We start from the raw sequence: 12,527 nt of genomic DNA, 5'->3' as shown, positions 1-12,527 counted from the left end.
AAAAATGCCCCACTCAGGAGCAATATTTTCTTGACCTGCAGAGGCTTCTTCCTCGGATTTAGGGTTCAGCCAGTGATGGAAAAAGTTCATGGGAGGCGTTGACACCCAATCTGAAAAAACATTTGCTGAACCTGAGGCGAGTTGCTGCTGAACAGATGGCTTCACAGAGGGCTGAGGAAGGTGTCTGGGAGGAGTCTGCTCCACAGATACAACCAACTCCTCCTCAAGTGTATTCTTTGAAACTGAGATTTCCTGTTGGGCTGTGGGCATCCCCAAGACTGGGGAAGGATGTTTGGGAGGCATATCTTCCTCAGAATTGCTCCAATCATTAGGATTACTGTATTTTTCAGAATTCCTATTTGATTCTGTGGGCACTTTGTCTTCAGGCTCCTCCAAAGCCTGGGAAGCATATCTGGGAGCCAGCTGCTCATGAGAACTGCATAAGTTCCCAAGAAAACTGTTAGAATCTGGCAAGGTTTCTTGATCATCTTTGGACTTCATCATGGACTGGAAAGAATATTCAGGATCCAGCTTCTGTTCAGAACCTTTGCCCTCCTCTGAAGAAGCACTCTCTGAATCTGTGAATAATTCTTCATCTTTGGGCTTCCTTGAAGACTGGAAAACATATCCAGGAGTCAGCTGCTGATAAGAACCACTTTCCACCCCTGAAACAATGTCTGAATATGAGGAGACTTCTTCAGCTTCTGGCTTCTCCAAAGATTGGGAAAGGCTTCTGGGAGGCAGCCTCTTTACAGAAATTCCTCCCTCTGGCAAAGCACTTGCCATATCCAAAACACTTGCTGGAAAGGCCTGGATGACATTTTCAGAAGGTGTTTCTTTGCAGATAGTTGAGTTATCTTGAGCTGACTTCATTTCAAATTGGTCATTTTTTGAATCAAAGCTGGAAGCATCCTCTTCTGACTGAATATGAGAAGGATCCATATGCACCTGAGCCTTCTCTGTCGCTGAAAACATGATAACTTCTTGGCTTGTATAAGGGTTTTCCACCACTGATGAAAGAGAAGTTATGGTTTCTGACTTCTTAGTTCCATCTTCGTGGCATTGTGATGGACCACTAGCCATGGACTCTTTCATGTCTTTAGGTCTGAGATATGATAATGATGCTTTTCTTGTTTTAAAATCTAAACCAGCCATTCTCCTTCTCATGTCATTTTCATCTGAAAGCAACTCATGAGGAGTAGTGGTTTCTACTTGTGGAGCTCTGGGCTGCTTCATGACTTGTCTCTCCAAGGAAAAGCGCCAGAAAGGGCTATCCCTGGCAATCTTGTCAGCAGATGAGTACCCAGCTCTATTACCTAAGCTAGGCCTTCGACTAAGTTGTATAAAGCTCCATCCTTTGGATGCACACTCATTCTTTTCTGAAGCACTTGATTCTTTTTTTCCACACCGTCTCCTATATGCTGCTGGCCATGAGTAGCCCGGACTCACAACAGCATCTGCATTTGCAGCCTGGTCTGTTGTCTTATAAATCTCAGTTTTGATGCTCTGTTCCTGACTTGAGGGACCTGTACCAGATAGAAATAAGAAAAGGAAAAATATGTGTGTTTTTGACTTCCTAAAATAAGAACAATTTGCCTTGGTCTAATGGGTACCTATTTGGTATTGAATTTTCTAGCATGAAGAAGTAGCTAATCAGAAGCTAGAGCAACTGGTCACTAAAAGTGAAGTAAAATCCCAGTTTTATAAACTGATTCTAAGGTTGGCTCATTATCATTATATCATTATTGTCCACCATTAGGAGTGAGACACATCAAAAGACAATTTTTGAACTTGCAGCAATGATTATCTTTTAGGAAACCAACTGAAGCAGGGCAAGGGGAAATTTTACTTTCTAATTAGTATTTGTATTTTCTACTTAATTCTACTTAATTTTCATATAATATGCCCTGACTGGGAATTGAACCCATGACCTCTTGGTTCCTGGGTTAATGCTTAACCACTGAACTACACCAGCTGAGCTCCTTGCTATATTTTTTACTAAGGAATTCAGCTTGATGCCCAGATGGGAAAACCCTCACTGCCTTCCCTCCCCTGTCATCCATTGCATCCCTAGCTCCATCTGGTGGTTTCATATCCAGCATACAGCACTAAGCATAGCTGGGTTCACTCCAAACTATTTCCATTATGTGCAAATCCAATCAGTATCTGCCCCCATCAACACTGAATCAGTTCTATCCTCTGTACATAAAAGGACAAATATTAAAAGTAAATATGAAAAAAAACAATAAAAAGAAAGTAAAAAGGAATTACTCATTTCTTTCTCTGTTTTTCTCTCTCTGCAGAACAGTTTTGTTAGTTTCCATGAAAAAATTTGTTTAGGAATATCCTATCTTTGAACTCCTTTGTGGAAAAATATGAAATAATTGTTTGACTTAATTTATGGAACTGGGATTTTGTTTTATCAAGTATTGCTTGAAATGAGGTTGCCATCAGCTGGAGCCAACATCCACCTATACACACACACAGAGATTTTCACTCCCATGGTATTATTTGGGGATTTGGTGGGTGTCAACTATAAAAGACATCTGTGTGTAGCTGCCCTAGCCCTCTTTGCCCATGGATATGGGAATTGGTCTCACTGTTAATGCAAGACCTTTTCTCTCTACAGTAGTGGTTCCCAACCTTTTTTGGGCCATGCCCCACCTAAGCATCTCTAAAATCCTGATTTCCCCCCCCCCGCCTGTGACATATAATTCTTATTATTCAAAAAGTCAACTCCTATTAATGTGGAGGAAGCCTATAAGGAAATTAACTCGGTCTAAACAAGCTTCCAAGGAACATGGCATCCATGAAAGAGAAAAATTTTTTTAAAAAAGGACAGTTGAAGTACTAAGGAAGAAATCACTAAGAAATTGTTTTTAAAAAATAATAATATGTAGTGACATGAAAAAATAGCAAATAAAGTTTCAAAACATACAATAGAGAACTGAAATGCATAAATATGTCACAATATATATTTATATACTGTATATTAGGCCCCTAGAACCATAAGAAATGCAAAAAGTTCACTGTTAATAACTCATTCTCGAATTGCCCTCCTTAAAAATCAAATTGCCCCCCTTAAAAATCAAATTACCCCCCTGTGGGGCATGTGCCCCACGTTGGGAACCACTTCTCTACAGGAAGAGAAAAGCAACTTTAAAAAACTAGTTTTGGGCCTGTCTGACATAGCTCAGTGGTAGACCAGGAGGTCATAGTTCGATTCCCAGTCAGGGCACATGCCTGGTTGAGGGTTCGATCCCCACTGTGCAGTGTGCAGAAGGCAGCCGATCAATGATTCTCTCTCATCATTGATGTTTCTATCTCTCTCTCCCTTCTCCTTGCCTCTCTGAAATCAATAAAAATATTTTTTTTTAAAAAAAAAACTAGTTTTGGGCCAATTCTGTAATTATTATCTGGTTCTGTTGCTGAGGGGGAATGCTGAAGGGAAATTATTGGCTGCCCTCAAATATCTGAGCTCACTAAGGAACTCAGAATGTACAGTAGAGTTAGAGAGGATTGAAGAAACTCACAAACATAAACCACTTCCGGTTTTAAATTCATTTAGACCATTGGTCAGCAAACTCATTAGTCAACAGAGCCAAATATCAACAGTACAACGATTGAAATTTCTTTTGAGAGCCAAATTTTTTAAACTTAAACTACATAGGTAGGTACATTGTTATTAACTTAATTAGGGTACTCCTAAGGCTTAGGAAGAACCACACTCAAGGGGCCAAAGAGCCGCATGTGGCTCGCGAGCCGCAGTTTACCAACCACGGATTTAGACAAAAGAGGGATCCAGTATGAGCCCTCTGCAAGTGGCAATTGTATTAATTAAGCAGTTTATATGGAGAAACCTGGACCACATTAGTATGCATCTTAAATTGCAAGCTGTCTGAGGACCAAGGACAGCTAGCCTGGGTAACTCCCATCACATAGCACTGTGCAATTAAGCTTGTGGTACATGCTTCTGGGTGAGGGTGAAGTGTGCCAACCTGCACTGTCTTTGAGCTTCTTTTGGGTAACTGCTTTTGGTTTGGTTTTCTCTTCAGAAACCAGTGGGAGGCCTGGCTCCTCCTGCTTTGGCTTCATCTAAAAGAGAGAAGAAAGAGCTTGAATAAGACTAAGGTGCTCACCCATCCCTATATGGTTGCCAAAGGGGGAAAAATCAGGAAAAAACATCTCTGATATCCAAATGGCTCTGCTGGGAACAGAACAATACCATTAACAATGAAAATTATTTCCAATAGCATTCATTACCTGGTGATCATTTTACCTATTGGAAGTGGTTCACCTACCTTTGAAGTGTCTAATCTCTTAGAGATATGCTGCAGAGAACTCTCTAAAACCACTGAAACACTCTGCTGGGCAATAAATCTGAAAATTGGGTATTGGGCCTGACAACAATCATATTCTTGGCAACACTGGAATTATTAAATTTGATCCATCACACCTGGGAGCCAAATTCAAATCCTGTTTGGCTTTCTCATCCCCAGGGAATTTAGTGAGAACATGAATTATGTCTTTCCGGCTCAAAAGAAGAAAGAGGATCAGGGTTTTTGTTGGGAAGGAAGAGAGGACAAGAGGAAGGGTTCAGCATTTATACTGAAGGGGTTAAAAGTGGTTTAGAATAAACAAGGTTTTCAGATAATTACAGTGCAGCTTTAGACATGTCAGAGTAGCACTGTATTGAACAGTGTCCAGAATTTGCTTAACGTAAGCCTTTATGACATGCATCTAAAGACAAAAATACAACTCTTTATGTTCCCACTTGACATGCCTGTCAGGCTCAGTTCAAAATTACTTCTGAGTAAATGTGGTCAGAGACCTGGGCTCAAATCTCTGTTCCATCATTTACTCTCTGTGGATCCCTGGATAAATTATTCTCTAAATCTCCGTGTCCATATCTATAAATTAGAGATAAGGGAAACCTCCTATGGGACTTGAAGACCTAAGAAATTCTAAAGCAGAGAGCAAGTGGCAGCAGCTTCTGCATCATATATGATCCTGTACCCATTTATATTCATTTGAGTGTCAGGTAGAGAGTCAGAAAGAAGAAGTAGATGTTCCAGCCTTTTTAAAGAGTGATACCCAGGTCTTTCCTCAATTAGGTGATGCAGAAGGAAGTCAGAAGGGTCACACTAAGTTTCCCTTAACCAACATTCCCCATCTCCCAGGTTTGTGACGGGTCAAGATGATAATACATACACAGGGTTTAGTGCATAGTAATTGGTGATTCTCTGCTTGACACTGAACCAAGGAAATTCTCTCAGGTCCACCAGAGGCCCCCTGGGCCTGCTGCCCTGCCTACTGTTCTTTCAAGTTGTATTTGTTCTTTTTCTAAAGCTAAATTGAGATGTCTAATCAAGGAGCAACATGGCGGGGTGAAAAGAGTACTGGATTGGAAGTCAGAAGACTGGGTTCTGGCCTTAGCTCTGCCACCAATAGGGTGTTTGACCTTGGGCAACTATTTGTGCTTTAATTTCCTTCCTGTAAAATACTAAAACTATGAAATCATTTAGACTCTTTCAGCTTTGATTTACAGCCTTATACTTATAGCCCACTGTCACTGAGAAATTAGTGTTTGAGCAAAGTGAATCAATCTTCCAGCTAACTGACACATCCTTATAAACATTAGCATATTTAATTCTTAGCTTTTAGTAAAAATCTTTCCCAAAGACATTACTTTCCTACCTTCCTAAACAGAGATCAGGGAACATAGTTTAACTTTTCTTGATGACTCGGGCAAATAATGAACATGACCTATTACATTGGATTATGATACACTGTGGCCCTGAGGGACTTATAAAGGTGGGCAAGGTTCTTGATCCCTGTACTAAATGGCCCCTCTCTGCTATCAACTGTTACTTTTCCTTGCTGTCAGATCTCTGAATCTGAACTGTGGCCATGTTTTTAACAGAATTGGCTCACTAAGTGTAGCTCTACCTGCTTGAAAGTTGTAAACAGTAATTTGTGACATCAATGTGATACTGAGAGATCTTGGGGCGGGGGGTGTTAATAGCTGAGTTTTGAATGCTTTGAGTTATCCCAAATGAGTGGAACAGTGCTGCAATTTGTAACACATGGGTCTTACTTGATTAATAATTAAAAGAATCCTAATTTTGGGCTATGGTTGAATATCCTCTACAAAAAAAGTTGAGTGAATTCCTGATGCTAATACAATAAGCAGTTTCTAGGAATTTAGATTACTGTTTCTATTTTCTTCAGTCTCTTTTATGTAAGTTCCACATGCATAAGACATCCCAATCACTAAATTTAAGTTTGGTCACCTCCCTGGGGGTGTAAATCCTGGGACAGTACCCTTGACTTTACCACCTCTACTTAGGCTATGGATCCTCCAAATCATATCACTTCCCTAGGTGTAGTCTGCAAAGCTTGGAACTCATCCTTAGTCACATCGGAGTTTATTCCCAGGCCTCTTGAAGGACTTACAGTCGCTTGAAGGTACTTCTTTTGTTTTCGGGGGTTTAAAGCCATCTTGTGTCGAGCAGCTGAAGAATCCAAACAGCCCTGGGTGGTAGCTGGGGTGCTGAAACTAACGGATAGCTGGGGACTGCTGGGAGAGGTGAGCGTGGCAAATGTTGTCAAGGACTGTGCACGCATGGGTATAGATGAGGGCTCAAAGGAGCTCTGAAGAAAGTGGAAGAAAAGAAATGAGTCAACTCCATACACTATCACTGGTCTCTAAAGTTGGACATCCCTCTGGCTGAAGAATTCCTAAAGCAGAAATCCTTCATGAACAATTGTCTCTTTTTACTACAGGAATATTGACACTTCAGGTCAATAGGCTCATTAGTGGCAAGGGGAACAATTTCTGATTGTTCCCTGGCAGGTGAAAACAAGAAACAAGAAGTTCAGGTTGCTCCTCTACTTAGAAAGTATTCAGTGGCTCCCCTTTGCCCTTGGGACAGGAGCCCAACCACTTAATGGAGTTAACAAGGTGACAGGGTGTGCATGTTCTCTTGCCTTGTACCCCTGGTTTGTTTGTTTGTTTGTTTGTTTGTTTATTTATTTATTTAAATATATTTTGATATATTTTATTGGGTTTTTTTGTGTTTTTTTTTTTTTTACAGAGAGAAAGGGAGAGGGATAGAGAGCCAGAAACATTGATGAGAGAGAAACATTGATCAGCTGCCTCCTGCACACACACCCCTCCACCCCACTGGGGATGTGCCCGCAACCAAGGTACATGCTCTTGACCGGAATCAAACCTGGGACCTTTCAGTCAGCAGGCCGACGACCTATCCACTGAGCCAAACCAGTCAGGGCTGTACCCCTGTTTTATTAACAGGAGGAGCTGATAGGGATGAAGGCACAATTGGTGTCAGTAAAACCCATCAGCATTCTGGTATTTCTCTATAAGGGGGCTCAGTGGAGGGCAGAAAATCAGGTTGGAAGAGGCCTATAAGCTAAGTTTACATAAACAACACACTACCTTTACTTATATTACTGTTAATGGATACAAAGCTGATGGGAGCACCCTGAGGAACTGAGTGCTCCCACCCCCAATGGTGTGGGTATGGAGCATGTCTCCTTGTCCTCATTATGGCTAGCTTCCACCTCTGCAAACTATCTGATCCTGGAGCTCCTAGTTGGGTTCCTCTGTAGGGGATTCAAAAAAGTATCCTCTGGGATTCCTGACATAGCATTTTTCACACCTCAAAGATGCACCCCAGAGCAACTCTCATTCCTAAGAATCTCCAGATATTTGTGTTAGCAGAAGCCCCTTTGAAGGCCAAGTGATTAACTGTCAGTTCCCTTAAAACAGAAACCAGAAATATCTGAAACCCCTTTGGGAAGTAGGGCTCTTTCTAAGGCCCTACCTTTTCCTTTAGCCATATTGGTTAGGAGAAACCTAGAAAAGTTACCACAGGAGCCAACCATAGGATTTTATTAGCTATTTAGGAAAAGCAAACGGAATCCTTTTCTGGCAGGTTTCTGAAAGAAAATTGAGGGAAGGAAATGGGATTCCTTTCTCTACTTTTCCTCCCGCACCCCTCCTGCAACCCACTCCTCCATCACTGCATGCTGAGAACCAAAACACCCTCTATGTACCCAATGTAAAATGTTTTCATTCTTTCTCCCGTGTTTTCGAGGGAGGTTGGCACAGACAACTTTTGGTTAACAGCTGGAGTCAAATAAGGTCCTTTCACCTCAACATCTGTGAGATGTACCAGGCCTGACGCCTACTAACCTTGAATCTTTCTGGGGGAGGAATCAGGATTAGGCCTTAGGCCAGGGAAAGGGGTCCGTAGCACTGGTTGATAGGGGTTCTGGACACTTCTTTGTTGTTAATTGGGGTAAGGCTGCTCTTTGGAAAAATAAAACACATTTTAGTATTTTCCCCCTTCTGTCATGTTTCTAGACCCACTAAAATATAGTACACCTGGCCCTGGCCAGATAGCTCAGTTGGATAGAGCATCATCCTAATACAAAGTTATGGGTTCCCCAGTTAGGGCACATACAAGAATCAACCAACTAATGCATAAATAAGTACAACAACAACTCTCTCTCTCTCTCTCTCTCTCTCTCTCTCTCTCTCTCTCTCTCTCTCTCTCCATCTCTCTCATCAATAAAAATTTTAAATTAAAAATAAAATACATTTTAAAACTTACTACAAAGCAACAGTAAGTAGACAGCGCAGTACTGGCATAAGGAATGGAACAGAACTGAGAGTCCAGAAATAAACCCATTCATCTATTTATTTGCACCAAGGGTGCCAAGACCATTAAATGAAAGAAATAATAGCCTTTTCAACAAATGGTGCTGGGATAACTGGGCAGTCATATGCAAAAGAATGAAGTTATGTAGACCATGTCTCACACCATATGTAAATAACTCAAAATGGACTAGAGACCTAAATATAAGAGCTAAGACTCTTAGAAGAAAATGAGGTAAACCTTCATGATATTATATTGGCAATGGTTTCTTAGATATGACTCAAAAGCATAAGTATCAAAAGAAAAAAAGTAATAAATTAAACCTTACAAAATGTTTAAAATTTTGACCAATTTTGTTCTCTTGAATAGAGTTTAAAGACAACTCACAGAATAGGAGGAAATACTTGCAAATCATATATCTGGTAAGGGTCTAGTATCCAGAATATATAAAGAGCTCTTACAACTCACCCACAACAACAATAACAAAAACAATTTAAAAATGGGCAAAGAACTTGAATAGGCATTTCTCTAAAGAAGATATACAAATGGTCAATAAGCACATCAAAAAACACTTAACATTATTAGTCACTATGGAAATGTAAATCAAAATCACAATGAGATACCACTTCATACCCAGTAGGATGACTATTTTTTTTTTTAGAAAAGGAAATGAAAAGAGTTGGCCAACATGTGGTTATATTGGAACCCTCATACATAGCTGGTGGGAATGTAAGGTGGGGTAGCTGCTAGGGAAAACAGTTTAATGGCTCCTCAAAAAGTTAAACATAGACTTACCATATGACCCAGCAATTCCACTCTGAGGTATATACCCAAAATAATTGAAAACAGGTGTTTAAACAAAAACTTATACATGAATGTTCACAGCAGCAATATTTATAATAACCAATATGCAGATATAGATGAATAGCTAAACAAAGCATGGTACATTCATACAATGGAATATTACTCAGCCATAAAAAGGACTTAAGTATTGATATGTGCTATAACATGAATGAACCTTAAAAACATTATGCTAAGTGAAACAAGCCAGACTCAAAAGACCACATACTGTATGATTACATTTATATGAAGTGTGCAGAATTGACAAATCCAGAGAGGAGGGAGGAATGATGACTGACTGCTTAATAGGTATGGGGCTTCCTTTTGGGGGAAACAAACTATTTTGGAATTAGATAGTGTTGATGGTTGCACAATGTTGTGAATATACTTAAAGCCACTGGATCATACACTTTAATATGAGAAATTACGTTATGTGAATTTTACTTCAATAAAATTATCTAATTCAATCCTTCCACCAATTCAGACTGAATGTCCCGTCATCTGATTTTGTGATATTCTGCAGGAAAAAAAAACTTATAATCATAGCCTAAATCCATAAATCAGTGAGCATCCATCTCCCTACCTCCAGCCTGTGCTTTACCTTTGGTCCTAACCTAATTGGTGTTTTGTTTTGTTTTGGCTTTTTTTTTTTTTTTTGACATATTTAACTGAAGGCTACTTCTCGCTATAGAATCTTTTAACATCAAAACATAGTTTTTTGCTGACTGGCCAATTATCTTCATTATAAATTACCTTGCTGTTTACTTTTTAGTTCCCAATGTTAATTGTTCAAAATTCTACTTCACTTTAAAAGCCCTCTCAAGTTCAATAACAAATTAACTACACATTAGTTTGAGAATAGAAATGTTTATATAGGCACAATCTATTCATATTCCAATTGTTGATGAATATTATTTGGTTGACAAACTTAGATATATGAAATACACATGCATGCCCTCTCATATGTCAAATGATTTTTTTCATATGGATATATGTCTCTCAAATAATACTACATGCCCTAACCTTAACATTTTGGCATTAAATCTGTAGAGGCTTTACTTCCATCAAAATCTCCATTGTTTTCTTCCTGAAATAACTGAAAACATCTGGAAACTATTTTTTGTTCAGATATGGCCTATTGCTTATAACTTGAAGACTAATTATTTGGCTTTTAGAATTGGATAGAAAATGTAAATGACCATGTAAATAAATAACCAAGAATGGCCTCTCCTTCCCCACTAATCTTCCTAGTATTGAGCTACAACAGAAGAAAATAAAACTCAAGAAGAAACTATGCCTCTGACTTGTGCTCCACCTACCACTACCCCCACACAACCTGCCACTTAGGATGGGGCTAACCTTCTCCGTTTTCAACATCGGTGGAAAAGCCTTTTGTGGGGTCTTAGGTGACTCAGCAGCAGCAGCAGAGATTTCTTCAAAGTCCTTAGGGATTGTGTCAGATCGTATCCGGGTTGGGTTGATGGACTGGCATGAGCGCAGTGGTGGAATCTGTTAAGGAGGAGTATAAAAGGAAAAAAGTTAAAACTTGGGTACTTTCCTCCAAATTATGCATGTTTTCTTGTTGCTTAATGGTTAAAGGACTAAGAACCCAAAGTTAAAAAAACATGCCAAAGAAAGAATCTTCTACCTCCCTGTTTTCACTTCTAGTGCCTATTCAAACCAAAGACCGATAGCCTTAGCTTACACACCAATAGCCTTTTCTCTCTGTCTCTCCCTCCCTCCCTCTCCCAAATCAATCAATCAATAAAAAATTAACCCAAGTAACCTTTTGCCAAATACGGAATAATCAGCTCTCCAGTGGAGAAGGGTCTCTTCCCTGTGTGGCCTTCCCAGAGATGGAGGGAGGGAGAGACATGGATTTGTTGTTCCACTTATTTCATTACTTGATTATTCTATGTACCTTTACTGGGGATTGAACTCACATGCTGCATTTTGTGGAGACTAAATGCGTACCCTTCTCCCTGTTGAAGCAGGTATAAAGAAGTTGAGCATCTTAGAGACTGTGCTAATGGAAAGACCACGTGTTTTAAAGTCAACACAACTGGGTCAGATTTCCAAGTCTATCACTTACTATCTGGGAGATCCTGAGCAATTTTCTAAACCTCTATGTGTCTTTATCAATCCTCATAAGCAACTCTTTGAGGTAGATATTAATATTATACCCAGTGTAAATGAGGAAAGGAGGGCTCATGGAGGTTAAGCAATCAGTCCAAGGTCATAGAGCCAATAGGTAGCAGATTAAGAATTCAAGCATAGGTCTGTCTGTTTGACTCAGATGCCATACTTTGAACAATTCTACTCTATTACCTCAGTGATCTTGGAGCCTCCAATCCAGATTCCACTTCTGTGCACGTAATGGGGTATAACTCCAAGCAGAGTTCCAGAAACAGGTCTATGCACACTACTAGTGATAGACAGAGTTCTGGAAATATGAGCTCTCTGTGGAAGAAAGAAAAAACATGGAGGTTAGAATACTTGCATGTTAACAGTGGGATGTCACTGTAATAATACTTAAATTCTTGGGTGTGTCAAATAAAGTGAATATGGTAACACTAGTCAACATTATGTGACAAGCACTAGGTAAGCACATCATATATTTAAAGTACATTCTCTCATTCAATGTTTACAAGAGCCCTGTGGAGGTAGAATCAGCAGAGAAGTAAGGCGAAATTCATCCCTCCTTTTTTGGCGGGGTAGGAATAGGGAATGGAGGAAGAGTAGTCCAAATAGGCACTGATATTCAAGTTCAATATTACCTTCAGAGATCTGCCACTCTGGGGCTCTGGAGAGGGGTATATTTTACGTTCTGGGCTTTCAAGCTCAGACTTCGACCTGAAGACGCTTTCATGGGACAGGGATTTGCTCATGTTTCCCCTGACCCTAGAAAAGAAGGAAACAGTCTTGTAAAAGCAGCCCAAGGGCCATAGGAACCAAAGACACATGTGTATCTATAATATGGCTTATGACAGACATCACGGAAGG

The 12,527-nt window shown here is 39.9% G+C and overlaps 1 protein-coding gene across 1 annotated transcript in view; it reads right to left on the bottom strand.

Annotated features, from left to right (window-relative positions):
* Nucleotides 1–12,527, bottom strand: part of KIAA1210 (KIAA1210 ortholog) — a 32,302-nt gene that overhangs the window by 8,458 nt on the left and 11,317 nt on the right. The window contains exons 4-10 of the mRNA XM_059678641.1: nucleotides 12,302–12,425; nucleotides 11,853–11,984; nucleotides 10,884–11,033; nucleotides 6,457–6,654; nucleotides 3,999–4,095; nucleotides 664–1,526; nucleotides 36–555 (exon numbers count right to left, since the gene is read on the bottom strand). Coding sequence (XP_059534624.1) covers nucleotides 36–555; nucleotides 664–1,526; nucleotides 3,999–4,095; nucleotides 6,457–6,654; nucleotides 10,884–11,033; nucleotides 11,853–11,984; nucleotides 12,302–12,425 — 2,084 coding nt within the window. The remainder of the gene's footprint in view (nucleotides 1–35; nucleotides 556–663; nucleotides 1,527–3,998; nucleotides 4,096–6,456; nucleotides 6,655–10,883; nucleotides 11,034–11,852; nucleotides 11,985–12,301; nucleotides 12,426–12,527) is intronic.

Source organism: Myotis daubentonii, chromosome X (assembly GCF_963259705.1).
Source record: "Myotis daubentonii chromosome X, mMyoDau2.1, whole genome shotgun sequence".
Classification (NCBI taxonomy): domain Eukaryota; kingdom Metazoa; phylum Chordata; class Mammalia; order Chiroptera; family Vespertilionidae; genus Myotis; species Myotis daubentonii.
This window is presented reverse-complemented; position numbering and strand designations above follow the sequence as displayed.